The 17580-nt window shown below is 36.4% G+C and overlaps 2 protein-coding genes across 2 annotated transcripts; both read right to left on the reverse strand.

Annotated features, from left to right (window-relative positions):
* Positions 1-864: 864 nt before the first annotated feature.
* LOC140699045 (olfactory receptor 5W2-like) lies at positions 865-1791 on the reverse strand. Its single transcript, XM_072970819.1, has one exon. It carries the CDS (start codon positions 1789-1791, stop codon positions 865-867), a length of 927 nt encoding a protein of 308 aa, XP_072826920.1.
* Positions 1792-10511: 8720 nt separating this feature from the next.
* LOC102541256 (olfactory receptor 5W2-like) lies at positions 10512-11444 on the reverse strand. The gene has a single exon (XM_015247817.3). It carries the CDS (start codon positions 11442-11444, stop codon positions 10512-10514), a length of 933 nt encoding a protein of 310 aa, XP_015103303.3.
* Positions 11445-17580: the final 6136 nt, after the last annotated feature.

The raw sequence follows: 17580 nt of genomic DNA on the forward strand, positions 1-17580 counted from the left end.
ATTCCAGACCCACAGCCCTTTCTCTTTTGTTTACGATAACATATATACACCATTTTACCTGTCTTTGGAATCTCTCATGTTATGTGGATTCTCCTTATGGATATAATTAAATTTGGATTTTTTTCTCTGGTTAATCTGTTTAATATCAATTTAATTTTTAGACCAACCAGAAGAAACCTGAAGGGCAGAAGTAAAAGTTTTTCTTCCCCAAAACTTCTTTACTTCTATGATTATGGGCTTCATCACCTCAGTACCTCTTTATTGTCAGATCTTCTCCTTACCCTTGTTTCCTCTCCAAATATGCATCTTTTTTTAATATTTGAAACTCAAAATCCCCACCCAATAAAGCCTTTCCTTCACACTAGTTCTGGACGTTGTCTTTGGATTCAATGCCCCTCGTTTTTACTTCATGATGATGTTGGGATCAGTATGAATTATTTGATGCCTATTTAATTAACCTCAGTTCCTTCAAAAAGGTAATAAGATTCATTAGTAAGGAAACTACTTGATGTACCAGGGAATAAAATGCACTTAAATGCTCAAATTTCACTTAGTAAATACACAATCAATTTAAGTATAACAAATTAATGTTTGAATGAAAAAAATGAACAAAACATTGGACAAAATTAGAAAAGTCAAAAGTTTTCTACAAAGAGGGAGTGCCATTCAAATTCTGGACAAATAATAAAGTACGCCATATTTGGGGAACTGCAACATTTCTTAAGATCAGGCTTTAGAATAAATATTCATTTTATCTATTAAAATATTTTAGACAAGATCGTTTCTCTTGTATTATACAAAGCAATTTTACAAATACAAAAACTACATTGTGTGGGTGTATTTGTGAGTGTAATATATTTAAAATCATCTTTTAAGTTTCAGTTTTTTCAGGGCCTCTATCACATCTTTGTTCCGTAGGCTGTAAATCAGAGGGTTTAACATGGGAATCACTAGGGTGTAAAACAATGAGATCATTTTGTCTTGATCCAGAGAGTAGGAAGAACTTGGCCGGAAATACGTGAAGAGCAGAGTCCCCTGGAAAATGGCCACAGCAGTTAGGTGGGAGGTGCAGGTGGAGAAAGCTTTGCGCCTCCCCTCAGCAGAGTGGATCTTCAGCACTGATAGGATAATGTAACAGTAAGAGACAAGGACTCCTGAAATGGTACTCAGTTCAATGAAGCCAAAAACGGTGAATATCACCAACTCATTGACGTGTGTATCTGAGCAAGACAGCAATAGGAGAGGAGGAACATCACAGAAGAAATGGTTAATCTCATTTGAGCCACAGAAACATAAGCGGAAGGCTAACGTCGTGTGTATCAAAGCATCCGCCATCCCCACCAGGTACACCCCCGCCACGAGCAGGGAGCACACGCTGCCGGACATGCTGACTGTGTAGAGCAGGGGGTTGCTGATGGCCTTGTACCGGTCATAGGCCATCACGGCCAGCAGGAGGCACTCAGAATCTGCAAAGATGCAGAAGACCAAGAACTGCAGGGCACAGCCAAGGAAGGGGATGGATTTGTTCTTGGCTAAAAGATCTACCAGTATCTTGGGGCCAATTGCTGTGGAATAGCAGAGGTCACAGAAAGAGAGGTGGCTGAGGAAAAAGTACATGGGTGTGTGCAGCTTGGAATCCAGTCTAATTAGGATGATCATTCCAAGATTGGCCAGGAGATTAATGAGATACACAACAAAGAACGTGACACAAAGGGTCGTTTTAATCCCAGGGTTATCAGTAATTCCCAAAAATATGAATTCAGTGAAGGAGGAGCAGTTTCCTCTTTCCATTCTTCTAAAATGTTCCTGTCTCAACTTTTGAGGAAATGATCAAGACAATGACACACGCACGTATATCACGTCTGTACATCCACGCAGTATCTGTAAGGAAGAACATGGTTCACTTCTGCCATTTTCTTTTTACACTCAGGAAAGTACTTGGTCAATAATCACTTTTTCAAGAAGCATTGCTATCTGCACAGCAATAATAAAAGGTATTTGGGATGGATAGTGTGAGACACTTCCATCTAAATCCAGATGCTCTTCATGACCTATGTTACTTTCTACAAGCTCTTTAACTTACCTGAGCTTTACCTTTCTTGTTTCAAGAAAGATATGTGGGTAAATTGATATCTCATTACATCTTCAGAACAATGTGGAAGAAACATCAGTGTTAGAGACACCAGGCTATGTAAGATACAGGACCGAATATTTACTATGCTTGAAAAAATTCCATGGATACAGAAAAAAATGATGCCAATTATTGTGTTCCTCAAAAAAAATGATTTGAAATATTTGTGTATTAGTCTTAGAATCTATTAGCATATAACACACTAATAACAATTAAAACAATTATGTTATCGATCATGCTGTTTAGGATTTAGTGAGATATGGAATAAGTAACATCGACCTTTCTCTAGAAATTTGTTATGGCTTTGCCACACTATTCATTACCTGTTTGTAGAGTATCTGATGCCAAAGGAGGGGTCTCAAACAGTCAAAGCAAAATGCTAAAAGGAAGTGAAAACAACAGATTTAATACATGCGTTTGCATCTCTTTGGATTTTAAATGGAGTTTTATATTAAAAAACTGAAGCAGGATGAAGAACAATGAGTGCTTCTGACACACACGTGGTCGCTCTCCCTTATGCATGTGTGTGTCATGTGTGTGCCATGTGTTTGCATATTTACGATATGTTTCAGGTGTACATGAGAATAGAATGTGGTTAAGAAACTTTTTCTTTAGAAGTAAACGTGGCCATGAAGATGAATTTGCACATTTTAATTTTTAATGTGGTACCTACATTATCTTTTAAATAAAACCAAAAAAGGAAACCCCTTAAATTTGCATGTCTGCTTCTCTAACGATAAGAGGAGTGAAGTCTTCCCTGGAACCAACATCAAAATAAATGAACATAAAAGTTGTGTCATGGATACCACCAAGTGCAGACAGATTCTTCCAGAAGAAAATATCATTTTGGGGCATGAAATTACAGAGCTTATTTAACTAAATAAACAGACATAAAATATTTTATTTACAAATTTCTTTTTTCCCCAAAAAGGTAAGTTTTTTTGACTTATAATTTTGTGTGTGTGTGATATTTTAAAATAAACTTTATTTATTAGAACAGTTTTAGATTTACAAAAAATATACAAGGATGGTACAGAGGTTGACATATGCCCCATACCCAGTGTCTCCTATTATTAACCTCTTACATTAGTATGACATATTGCAATTAATGAACTAATATTAACTCATTATCATCAACTAAAGCCCATACTTAATTTAGATTTTGTTAGTTTTTACCTTTTCTCTTCTTTAGTCCAAGATCTCATCCAGGACACCACATTACATTTAGGAATCATGTCTCCTTAGGCTCCTGTTCGCTGTGACAGTTTCTCAAACTTTCTTTGTTTTTAGTGACTTTGACAGTTTTTTTTTTAATTGAGTTATAGTCAGTTTACAACGTTGTGTCAATTTCCAGTGTAGAGCACAAATTTTCGATTTTACATGAACATATATATTCATTGTCACATTCTTTTTCACTGGAGCTACCACAAGATCTTGTATATATTTCCCTGTGCTCTACAGTATAGTCTTGTTTATCTTTTCTACGTATGCCTGTCAGTATCTACAAATTTTGAACTCCCAGTCTGTCCCTTCCCACCACCCTCCCCCCGGCAACCACAGGTTAGTATTCTATGTGACTTATATTCTTTAAATTAGGACCTTGAAACCTACCTGAGATGAGGAAGTCTTGGGTAGCTGAGCAATAGCAGACGGCCTTTTGTTTTACCAGGTACATTGGGGTTTAAATCTCTGCTACTGCTCGTAGGCATTCATGTTATGCAAAACATCATTAATTATGTTTCTACTTTTCTATATTCCCCTGTGAATTCAGAAGCAACTTTAGGAAAGGGTGAGCTTAAATGGCTTCATTATTATCACCAAACTTATCTCCAGTGGGAAGAAAACTGCAGATTATTTTAATGGTATGTTTCACAGTGACCTTGAAACTCTTTCCCCAAGTCAGAGGAAATCTAATGAAACTCAAATAGATCCCTCTTTAATCATTTTTTTAGGTAGTTAGATAAGTGGGGGCACTGGGTGTACAAGTGGAGGAGAGGGAAGAGGGTCCAGAAGATGACATTATGCCCATCTCCAGCATAAATGGACTTTACTTCTTCTAAATGAGCGCCAGCAAGAAATTGGTTAGAATCTGACAGCCACGACTGTGCAGTAGCAGAAAGGACTTAACTAGACTTGACCCAATGGTCAGTGTATTATAATTAACATTGCAGTTTAGCAACCCCCCCACCATGGGGTCTTCTGTGTGCACCATGAGTAAGGACATGCGCAAAGGGGACCAAACATGACTAAGCACTCCAGGGACAAGAGCCATCAATCAATCAATCAAAAGACCACCTCTAACCGAGGGTATAAGAGAAAGGGGAGACAAAACCCTCCGCTTTTCCTCCCTTGGGTCAGCCCGCCTCCCATTCTTGGAGGTGCCCTTTTTTCTTTTCTAAATAAATCTTTTAAAATCTTCTGCTACACAACACACTGTCGCCCGATTGTAATTTTATCTTTCAGGTATGACAAGAATTGGAGTCTTTGCTCTTTACCTGTTGGGGGAGCAATTTCCCACTCCTTCCCATTGTTCATTGAGTCTTTGAAACATTCTCCTTCACTCCCTTATTTAGGAACATTAGTATCTTTTTGATCATATTTTCTCTTATATTGAAATATAATACATATGCCATAAAACCCTTTTAGTGTATACAGTCCTTTGGATTTTAATATATTTTCAAGGTTGTTCAGCCATTAGCACTGTCTAATTCCAGAACATTTTTATCACTCCAGTAAGAAACCCATACTTACCGCCTGTCAGCTTTCCCTCCAACGCCCAACCCCCCCCCACCCCCCCCCATCCAGCCCTGGCAACCACTAATTTGCTTCTGGATTCTGTGTGATTTCCTCTTCTGGACATCTCATATAAACAGAACCATGCCATATGAGTTTTTCCTGCCAGGCTTTTTTTCTTCAGTAAGATGTGTTAAAGGTTCATCCATGTTGTTGCATGTGTTAGAATTCTGTTTTATTATATGGCTGAATAATATTTTATTTTGTGGATATAGCACATTTTATGGATCCACTCTTCATTTGGATGAACACTGGGTTGTTTCTACTTTCTGGCTGTTGTGAATAATGATGCTGTAACATTCCTGTTAATGCTACCTTCCAGGGCAGCCTTCATCACCAAGCATTGTCTTGTTCTCATTCCCCGTCCATGTAACATCCAGAACATTTCACTGAAATTGTGACTTCACCACATTCTCTACACAGTGTACTGTTTCTCCATTATGTTTATTTTATTTGTCTAAGAATGTGTCTACTACATTTAAGACTTTAGGAAAAGTTCTGTACCATTTTTTGTATTTCCTAAAATTGCTAATAGAATTTGCAAAGATAATCACTTTCTAGATAGTTACTAAGTATTTCTGTCTATTAAAGTGGGGAATGATGTACAAAGAATAGAAATGCACTGGGTTTGGGAATTTTCCTAATGCTATTGTTCATATGTGCAAGGATGATTCATTTAAAATTTTTTTGTATTTTTGATGATTTTTCTAAATAAGCAGAGTTTGATTTTTATTTTCTTAAAATAATGTGTTTGCTATTATCAGTACAAGATTTGTACATTGAGAAATACTGGAAGTTTCTTTTTTCATTGAAGTATAATTGAATTACAATATTATACTAGTTACAGGTGTACAGATTAATGATTCTATATTTTTAGAGATTATACTCAGAATAAACTTATTATAAAATATTGGCTATAACCCTGTGTCATGTATTACATCCTTGCATTTTATTTAGTTTATACTTATTATTTTGTACCTCTTAATCCCCTTTAGTCTTGCCTCTCCCCCATCATTCCCATCACTGGTAACCACTAATTTGTTCTATCTGTCAGGCTATTTCTGTTCCTTTATATTCATTCATTTGTGTTATTTCTTAGATTCCACATATAGGGGAAAGTATAAAGTATTTGTCTTTCTCAGTGTAACTTATTTCACTAAGCATAATACTCTCCAGGGCCATTCATGTCATTGTAAATGGCAAATTTCAATCTTTTGTAGGGTTGAGTAACGTTCCATTGCATACATATACCACCTCTTCTTTATCTATTCATCTGTTATGGGCACATAGGTTGATTCCATATTTCAGCTATTGCAAATAATGCTCTGTGAGCATTAGAGTGCATATATCTTTTGGAATTATTGTTTTTGTATGCTTCAGGTATATACCGAGGAGTGGAATTGCTGGACCATATAGTAGTTGTATTTTTAATTTTTTGAGGAAACTCCATACTGTTTTCCTTAGTGGCTGTACCATTAGATTTCATGTCCTCCCTAAATCCTCCCCAGCAGATAGCAATGGAATTCTCCACACTCTTTGGACTTTGGTCTACCATCTTAGCATCTGATGTGATTGGCCCATTTCCCAAGGTCTCAGAATAAATTCTACTTTCACAATAACCTGAAGGATTAAAATGTCTGTTACTCTCCTTTCCCATGTGTGTTGCTTAAGTCCTGCTTCATTTGATTGCTTTGGTAGGTATGACTACACCAAAAATGAAACTAGATTACAACACAACTCATATATTTAATTAAAATATTTTAAAATTACTAATAAAATAATCTGGAATTAGAAATAACAGAGTTTTCTAATGGACTGATGATAGTTTGGGCAGATTAAAGATGGCTATACAGGTTTTTACATATTTTCCTTAGAAATAAAGTACCTATACATCTTCCCTTTGAATTTTTGTAGTACTTAAATTGCTTGATCAATTGAAATTGGCAAAAAGTCACTTTGGAGTCTTTTCTTTAAGAAGAGAGTCTCTGAAAGCTATGAGCTGCCATGTAAATATATCGGGAGAGAAATATTTACACATATATATGTGAAGAAACTATTTGAAATCTTATATCCATATATACGACAGGTTCAAACTTTTGGGTGGAGGCAGATTGAAGGGATGTTGGTCTAGTGGCCTTGAGGAGCAGCCTGTCTTCTGGGATGCAGACATCCTCTGGGCTTGGGTTGCATTTTGTTCAGTCAGAACCTGGCTCTAGCCGGAATGGTATTTTAGGATCACAGGGCATTTATATGTCCAGCTGTAGTAGACTGAGCCATGGAGTTTTACCAATTTTCATTCTACTGTCAGTGTAAAAGCCACAGTTGTTCCACATCTTCACCATTAGTTGATATTTAAATTGTTTATATTTCACCATTCTGTAGATGAGTCATAATCCTGTCCAACACTGGGGATGGATTTACATGGCAGCTGTCATATTTTATAGGGACAGATTGTATCAGCTGGATAGAACTAGATTAGAGGTATCTAATTGGAGTCCTGTTCACATAGTGGGGGTCTGAGGGATATGAAGGAAGAGTGCTGAGTTAAATTTAGAGTGGCCGTGCTACCTGGTTCACAGCATGGTTCTAAAGAGAGAGATGTCCAGGGAGATGAAAAAACGCTGCTTCTGGCTTTAACGCAGAACTTCCTACTTACTGAGTTATTGAATACCATTACTGTTCTATCTATAACGAATGCACTTACACAGCCTATGACCAGTATGTATCTGTCTGTCCTCTGTGTTGGACATGTACCCAAATCTAACATTATTTTGTCATATTTATGCTTAAGTATCTCAGTGGCAAGGATGAAGGAGGAGGTCAAGACATAGGAATTTGACTATGGTGTTAACTCACTACACACTGTCATTGATAAATCTGTATTTGGACAAGGAAGTTTTCTGATGGATATGTGAGAGGGATGTGATATGAAGAGACTGAAAGGGAAAAGAATGAAGAAGATTGAAGTAGACAGGCTAAAATACATTGAAGTCCTTTGATGTAGTGTTCCCCTTTTCTGTAGAATGTCAAGAAAGAAGAGTCATTATGCAACATTGCAACATTGCCCAAACTTCCTAAGTTACGAATTCCATAAAAAATTCCATAATTTCTCATTCAACCTCTCCCATTCTATGAGAGGAAGCCTACGATTAACTAAATCAGTCAGTTTGATTTTTGGTCTTCAATTTAATGAGCTTAAATTTCCTTTTGTTATAGCACATCCACCAGATCCAATAAAATGAGCCAATATTTTTATCAACTCAGTCTTTAGATGTTGGAATAAGTATCTATCATACACACATCAATGGATTAATTAGACAATGTGTTTATTAATCACTTAATTCATGGCAATCCACTGACACCTTGTCTTGCCTAACTTTAATATATTTTAGCCACTGTTTTCTGCTGATCATATGCAACAATACAAAGTTTGGGTGAATTGATAAAAAATGCTAGGAATAGAATAGGAGTAGAAATCTTTAAACCTGTTATCTAAAACAAGAATTCTCTGCAGGTTTTTTTTTTTCTACTGTGAGAACTTTTCCTAACATGCTACAGTGTTTCACAAGTACCACCTTGAATAACAGAGGATGTTTGTAGGTTAACTTCCATTCTGAAGTATTTTCACATAAGGTCATCTTATAATGGTAGCTAGAACATTTAAGACCATCAGTGGCTCTTAATTTTTAATTAAGAGTATCCTTCAATCCTTAATGGTATTTCAAATATATGGCCATACCACACTTTCTCAGCAAACTGCTTCAGTGCTTTAGCCTTCAGGGAACAAGATCAAAGGCAGATGAAATAGATATCAAGAATTTATAGCTTTTACTTTTAGAGTAATTAATATACATGTCTTTATAGATCCACTATCTTAGTGTCCATAACAATTTTATGTGCCTTCCAAGAAACTGTTGTGTATGTGAATGCAGTATGTATATATACAAACATATATATATATACGTATATATATGTATATATATGTATATGTATGTATGTGTGTGTATATACATATATGTATATGTGTGTGTGTGTGTGTGTGTATATATCTTAAGGTACTTACCAAATGCTCAGTTAATTTTAAGTTACTAAGATTAACACTCAAAAAAATTAACACTCAAAAATATTATCTGGTATTTTTAGTTTATTATGCATTTGTTTATCTTCCCATTGTATCCCAGACAACATGCAATGCTTTGGGTAAAAGGATGGAAAGCTCAATCCTTTAGCAAAGAATTCTCACAAACAGGGTGATGTAAAATAGTGCTTTATGTAGATGAGTATTTGTGAGCCACAAAGAGACGAAGAGGAGCATTTTACCAGGGCTGAGGATGAGGAAGAAGGGAAGAAAATTCTCTTGAAGAAAATGACAGAAGAACTGATAGTTGATGATGACAGCACAGTGCTGTAATTTACCAAGGCTCGTTTCATTGTTCTGTATAATCTAACCTTTAGACTTCTTTTCTTCTTCTTTTTTGTCTAGCTTTATTCAAACATAATTGGCAAGTAGCATGTAAAATTATACAGTATACAATGCGATGATGTTATATATGTTTATATAGTGAAATGATTACCCCAATAAGGTTAGTTAACACATTCATCACCTCACAGAGGTAGCACTTCTAATGTGTGCATGGTGTGGACAGTTGAGATCTACTCTCTCAGCAAATTTCAAGTGTAGAATACAGCATTGTTAACTAGAGGCATGGATGTATATTAGGTCCTCATAACTTACTCATAAAATGAGAGAAAGCTTGTACACTTTGATCAAAATCACCCATTTCGCCCATAGTTAAGCCCCTAGCAACCACCAATCTACTCTTTGTTTCTATGAGTTTGACCTTTTTGGATTCTACAAATATGTGAGAATACAGCACTTGTCTTTCTCTGTATGAATTAGCTCACTTAACATATTGCCCTCACAGTTCTTCCATGTCATGGCAAACAGGACATCTTTACCTTTAAGACATGGTCTTGTCCAACTCAAGTCTTGTCTAGTTGTCAGACCTTTTGCCTGGTATCCTTTCTTCTCTCTACTTGAATCTCTTTTAGATTTGAGATTGAAATTCTCTATCCAAATATGCCTTCCTTTTACACTAGTTTTGGATACTGTGTTTTGGCTTTATAGCCCTCAATTGTTTATTACATGATGAATTTGAGGCTTATTATGAATTACTTGAATGTCTGGTTAATACATTACTAATACTAGCTTTTATTCATTAGTGTAGAAACTACAAGATGCATTGTGGTCCACAAAGGACCTAAATGCTCAAAGGTCACTCAAAAATGCACAATAAATCTTAGTGTAATTGAAAAAACATTTGAGTAAAAACTGAAAAAAATGAGCATAATAAAAAAGAAATGTTTTCACTTAGAAGTGCCATCTGTAAATTCTGGGCACATAATGAAGTAGGACGTTTGTGGGGAACAGCAGTATACTTAAGATGGGAATTTAATGCAAATACTACTGTATTTAAGAATTTGAGAAAAGTATATTTCTCATTAGCATATTGTATAATTTTAATGAAACAGAAACCACTATGTGTGTGTGGGTGTACGTGTGTAAGAATATGCCTAATGTGAATATTTAAAGCCATATTTTATTTTTCAATTTTTCTAAGGCCTCTTTCACATCCTTGTTCCGTAGGCTATAAATCAGAGGGTTTAACATGGGAATCACAAGGGTGTAAAACAATGAGATCATTTTGTCTTGATCCAGAGAGTAGGAAGAACTTGGCCGGAAATATGTGAAGAGCAGAGTCCCCTGGAAAATGGCCACAGCAGTTAGGTGGGAGGTGCAGGTGGAGAAAGCTTTGCACCTCCCCTCAGCAGAGTGGATCTTCAACACTGATAGGATAATGTAACAGTAAGAGACAAGGACTCCTGAAATGGTACTCAGTTCAATGAAGCCAAAAACGGTGAATATCACAAACTCATTGACGTGTGTATCTGAGCAAGACAGCAATAGGAGAGGAGGAACATCACAGAAGAAATGGTTAATCTCATTTGAGCCACAGAAACATAAGCGGAAGGCTAACGTCGTGTGTATCAAAGCATCCGCCATCCCCACCAGGTACACCCCCGCCACGAGCAGGGAGCACACGCTGCCGGACATGCTGACTGTGTAGAGCAGGGGGTTGCTGATGGCCTTGTACCGGTCATAGGCCATCACGGCCAGCAGGAGGCACTCACAATCTGCACAGGTACAGAAGACCAAGAACTGCAGGGCACATCCAAGGAAGGGGATTGATCTGTTCTTGGCAAATATGTCCACCAGCATCTTGGGGCCAACTGCTGTGGAATAGCCGAGGTCACAGAAAGAGAGGTGGCTGAGGAAAAAGTACATGGGTGTGTGCAGCTTGGAATCCAGTCTAATTAGGGTGATCATTCCAAGATTGGCCCCAAGGTTAATGAGATAAACAAGTAGAAGCATGGAGAACAGGGTCACTTTGTTCTCAGTGTTATGAGTGATTCCCAAGAAGATGAATTCAGTCAAGGACGAGCAATTCCCTCTATCCATTCTTCAAGGTTCTTGTCCAAGCTTTTGAGAAAGCTATACAAAAATGAAAGATGTATGTGTAATACTTCTGGACATCCACACAATATTGTAAAGTAGAACACAACTTCTTTGTGTAAATTGTCTTTTCATGCTCAGAAAATTATCTAGTCATGTACCCACTCTTTAAAGAGGCATCACTGTCTATTCCACACTAAGTGAAAGTGTCTGGGACAGACAGCTGAGAAACTCTGATCTAAATCTGGACGTCTAGATGTCATGTCTTATTTTCTTTATCTCAGGGAGGAGATTTGAATGAATTTACGTCTCTTCACCTCTTCAAAATAATATGGAAAAGACACTAATGTTAGAGATACTGGGCTATAAGGTATAGGACTAAACATTGTCCATGCTTGAAAATACTTACTGGAATACAAAAAGGGACAACAATTTTTATATATTTCAACACACACACACACACAATTGGTTTAAAAGTCTGTGTCTTAGCTCCAGAAACAGAGACTACACCACTGACTAGCAATAATAAAAATTTATTTTATTGCTAGTTTTAGTTTATGCTGTGTTTATTATTTGTTGAGGCAGGAAATTAGTATTATTGACTTGTTTCCTCAAAATGTATTATTGCTCTGCCACCATATTCATTGCCTCTTTGTGGAGTGGTCGTTGTCAGAGGCGAGTCTCTTGACCAGTGGAAGAAAAAGAGCTAAAAGGAATTGAAAACAATAGAATTTATAGCATACATTTACTTCACTTTAATTGTCACTGGCCTTTTATACTATAAAATGAAATGAGATGAGCGACAATAAATGATGTTAAAATTCACAGATTTCTTCCTCTTATGTACATTTGCATTTATCTGTGTGCCCTGTTTGCACGTCCATTTATTCTTGATGTATGTAAGGATAGAACGCAAGCAATGGAAATTTTCCTTCGACCTAAGTAAATACGGCATATGGTTCAAATATGAATTTGCACATTTGTATTTTTAATGTGGTTCCCTCATTCATTTTTTCAATAAAACAAAACAAAACACACCTTAATTCACGGACATACTTACCCAATGATACAAGGAATGAAAGCTTTCCTGTGAACCAACAACAAAATAATAAGTAAAAGGTTAGATGGTGGATGTTCCTGTTCTGAGAAGGAAATATTTTGAGCCATTATGTGCAGGTATTAATGAGTAATCCGGCAAAAAATTCATCATTTACCAATTTTCTTCCTCAAGAAATTAGTTTTTTTTTCTCCTATATTCTTTAAAATAGGACCTTGAATCCTACCTGAGATGAGGAGGTCTGGGTAGGCCAGCAACAGGCAGGTGGAACTTTATTGTAGCAGGTAGAGTGGGACTTAAATCTCTGAAGACACTGCTGCCCTCAGGCTTTGGTGCTGTGTAAACACTTCATTAATTATATTTCTGCTTCTGGATAGTCCCCTGTGAATTCAGAACAACTTATCCAAGGCCGAGCTTTTATGCTTCACTATTGTCACCAATTTATTTATAGTGGGGAAACTGCAGTTTGTTTTTATGGTATGTTTCACTGTGACCCTGAGACTATCTCCTTCTCAACTCAAAGAAGACACCTAATGGCACTCAGACATAATCTTCCCAGCTCCTTTGGATCATTCACTGTGTTTTTGAAAAATTCTCCTTCCCTCTCCCCATCTCCCCCAGCCCAGCCCTAACAGCTACTCACCCACATTCTGATTCTATGTGGTTTCCTATTCTAGCCATTGCACATAAACAGAATCATGCAATAGAAGGGTTTTGTTTGGTTGTTTTTTGGGGTTTGTTTGTTTGTTTGTTTTTTGTTTGTTTATTTTTCCCAATCAGGCTGCTTCTATTCAGTAAACTGTTATCAACTTTCCTTTGTGTTGTTGCATATACCAGAATTTTGTTCCATTAAATGGTGCAATAACCTTTCATTTTATGGATATAGCACATTTTATTGATTCACTGGGATGAACTCTGGGTTGTTTCTACTCTTTAGCTGCTTTAAATAATCATGCTATAACATTCATTTCAACGTTACATTTCATCACCAAACGTCATCTCATTCCCATCCTTCCACCATACACCATCCATAAACATTTCATTTACTTTGTGACTCCCTCTCATTCTCTAAATAATGCAATCTTTTCTTAATTATGTTTATTTTTTTCATCTCAGAATCTCTTTACTACATTGCAGGCCTCCTTGGTACAAGCTTTGAAAAGGTAGTGCTTTATAAATATTTATTGTTAAGTATTTCTGTCTACTAAAAAGGAGAATGATGTACAAAGAATAGAATGTACTCAATTTGGGGATTTTTCTATGGAGATAGCTCATATGTGCATAGATGACTCATTTAAAAAACTGCATGGATGAGGATTTTTCTAAATCATCAGAGTTCCATTTTTTTCCTCAAAATATTTTGTTTGCCGTTATCCGTGTTAGTTCTATACAAAATCAAGAAACATTAGAAACACCGTTTTGTGTCTTCTAATCTTCCCAACAGCTAGCAGTGGAATTCTCCACACTCCTCAAACTTCGGTCTGCCATCTTGGTATCTGGTGAAACTGGGCTACTCCCCAAGACCTCAGAGCAAATCCTCCTTCACCATGACCTAAAAGATTAAAATGTCTGTCACTCTCCCTTCTATATGTGCACTGTTCAAGTATTGCTTCTTTCACTGGCTTTGTAAGTATATGCACAACCAAACTAAAAAGGATTGTGCTCATGCTCATAAATTTAATTAGAATATTAAAAGCTGGAATAAGCCAATCTGAAATTAGTAATTACAGAGCTCTACAATGGGCTAATGACAGGGCAGCTTAAAGATAACTGTACGCTATTTACACATTTTTCCTTAGAGAGACAGTGCCTATTTCTCCTCCCTTGAATATTTGCCATACTTTACCTGCTTTGACCAACAGAAATTGGCAGAACCATTATTAAGTCCCTTCTGAGTCTATCTAGCTTTGAAGAAGACAGTGTCTGAAAGCCATGTGCTACCATGTAGGAAATCCAGCTAACCATCGGAACACATATCATGTGATGAGTTCTGAGATTCCATGGAGGGAGAAGGGGAGAATCTGAGTCCATCTGTCTACCTACCCTCGTCCTGTGCCAGACCTGAGTCGCCTGACAGTCGAGCCCATCTTTCCACTGAGTACTTTACCTCAGTCCACGTGAGGAAGTGAAAAATTACTGAGTCAGGGGTCATTATTTTAAGTTATGTAGTTTTAGAGCACTATTTATGTAGCAAGAGAAAACTGGAACAGTGTAGGTAAATACATCAGAGAAACTATGTTCAGAAGGATTTTTTTGTTTTTGTTTTTGTTTTTTAACTGTTACGTATATAATCCAAAGAGTGAAGAAAATATTTGAAAACCATATATCTTGTCCCCCAACTATATGAGGAGCTCTCATCAATTATAAGAAAATAAACTACTTAATAAAAATTATACAAAGTAATTAAACAAATACTCTCACCAAGAAGATGTATAAACAGTAAGTTGATGTGTAGAAATTTGCACAGCATCCTTAGTTATTTGGATAATGACAGTAAAGTGACAACATCTGTTAAATGAACTAAAATTAAAAAGTTACTATACATAATTTCCTGTTTCATCTGTATCTGCTTTGGATTTAACAGGGACACAGGTTTTCTTCTTATTTGTTTGGGTTATTTTTCTGATTATTTCTTTTATTTGTTTCTTGTTTTTTCCTACCTTTTTTCTATAAAACTAGGAAACTCATCAAGCTAAAATTAATATAACATTACATTTTTAATTTTGTCTAAATGATTGTCAATGACAATTTTCAATGTCTTTTTGCATATCATCACCATTCTTGATGTGATCATCCCAGTGACCTTCCCAAAACTAAAATAAATGTACTCCTATGGTGATATTGTTGAGGCAAAGCTCAAAATACATAACCCACTGATAGTAAGTTTCCGCCAGTTAAAATCGAGAAACTGATGCATTTGTGTTACAACAAACTTTCACTATCATTATCTCTCTGGTACAAATTTGGTGTATGTAGAATTATCCTTGGTCACCTAATTCTATTCCCATCCAAAGTTATTTTTCCCTCATGGACTTCTCTGTCTTCTGAGACTCAGAAATCCATTGAGTTGCATTTTGTTCAGCCGGAACCTAGCTTTCCCTTTTTAACAGTGCTTCTCCTCAAGACCGTGTGGGCTAACATCCCTTCAATCTACCCTCATCCAAAAATTCAAACTTGAGTTGGGTAACTACATTATTATTTTAATTTGAATAACCTGAAGTATCTCCCAGTGGGATTTGTGTTTTCATTAAAAATAAAAAAACTGAATAATTGAAAAACATGTCTTAAGGAGAAAATGTATTCCTCAAATATAAACAAATGAGGAAAAAATATAAATGCTTAGGGTTTTCCTGGTGTCCCTGGTGACACTAAAAGAATTCTGTGTAGGCAAATGTCTATACCCAGAAAAGTACCTTCCTCAGAGTCTAGTTTTCTGTTCCTAAAGCCTGGAGTCTTGTGACACAAGTTCCGTGCATGTTGGGGCACCAGAGTTCCTTATGTCTCCCTGCTGCTGGGACAATGACTAGGGGTGTCAGTGGATGGATAAAGACAGTATTAACAGTTTCACAAGCAAGGCAACACTTCTAGTAACACAGAGGTTAACTATGTACTGAGACACTCTATGAAATGAAGCACTACACCAATTTCACAAATATATAATCAATACTTAATCTGGTACAGGAAACTATTAGATTAAAAAAAAATTGACAGTTGCTTACACCCCAATAGTGAATATACTTAGTTTTTAGAAATCCTTTTTTGAGTGTAATACACATACAGAAACCCTTCATCTGTAAAAGTACACTACAAGAAAATTTTCGTGAATGAAAAGATTCCTGCACCCAGAACCGGACCAAGGGAAGACGATTACGATCATCTCAGAAATTATTCCCACACCCATCTCAAATGGATGTCCAATATGATGTGTTAGTTTGTACATTTTTGAGATATATTGTAGTAAAATCATACATCTTTTATATTTTTGTGTATGACTTCTTTCGCTCAAATTTCTTTTCTGAAATTTCTCTATACTCTTGTATGTCAAAGTAGTTCCTTCATCCTTATCATTCAGTAGATTTCCTAGGTACAAACTTAACATGTAGTTATTTAATTTAGAGATGTGATCAGTAATAGTGGCCCATAAACTGTCCTGGAGCTGGGACACACCATTTGTTTACATAATACTCATAATTGCTTTTGTGATACAGGGCAAACTGCAGTGGATGTGACAGTTTATAAGCTAAAAACCCTAACATATATGCCATTTAACACATTAAGGAAAAGTTTGTCAAGTCTTGATCTAATGTGTTGAAAAAGTCTGAGTTGTTTTTAGGTCTGTATTACTGCAAATAATGCAATGGAAGATATGTTTGTGCATGTCTTTGAGTGGTCATATTCATTCTATTCTCTTGCGTTTAATTCTAACAATGGGATTTTTGAGTCAAAGGGTATTTATATGTCCAGCTCTAGTGAAGTCAGCTTAGACTTTTACAAAGTGCAGTGACAAATATCATTCTAGTGTTAAAGAGTAAAAGCCATGGTTGTTCCACATTGTCACCAACAACTGATAATTCAGTTATTTACAACCTGCCATACTTTTATGTACTGGTAACATTTTATTTTTCTTTCTTGCAGTGCTAATAAGGTTGATAATTCATCTCTATGAGAGTTTGTAAGATTCTGAATTTGAATAATAGGCCACTCAAAAGGATCATGTTTAAGGGAGATTGGCTTTCTGAAGCTCACACTATCGAGATGGCTTCGTGGCATCACTGGCTCAGGTTAACACAGCCTAGATGAAAGCACATTGTGTTTTTTGAGAATGAAGTGACTCTTTTTTTTTAACCTTTTTCACACCGTTTCCAATGTCTGGATGGATTTACACAGCAGGAGTCATATTTTATAGGGACAGATTGTGTCAGCTGGAAGGAAACAGACAATCTGGTTGACAAGTTTCTATTTCACTTGGGGGAATCCAAGGGATAGAAAGGAAGAGGGATGAGTTAAATTTAGAGTGGCCGTGCTACCTGGTTCCCAGCACGGTTCTAAAGAGAGAGATGTCCAGGGAGGTTAAATGTCGCTGTC

The sequence above is a fragment of the Vicugna pacos genome, chromosome 10 (genome assembly GCF_048564905.1).
Source record: "Vicugna pacos chromosome 10, VicPac4, whole genome shotgun sequence".
Classification (NCBI taxonomy): Eukaryota; Metazoa; Chordata; class Mammalia; order Artiodactyla; family Camelidae; genus Vicugna; species Vicugna pacos.

Bases quoted from the DNA above. Each gene is read 5' to 3' on its own strand.
- LOC140699045 (XM_072970819.1), bottom strand. From the start codon at position 1,791: ATGGAAAGAGGAAACTGCTCCTCCTTCACTGAATTCATATTTTTGGGA.
- LOC102541256 (XM_015247817.3), bottom strand. From the start codon at position 11,444: ATGGATAGAGGGAATTGCTCGTCCTTGACTGAATTCATCTTCTTGGGA.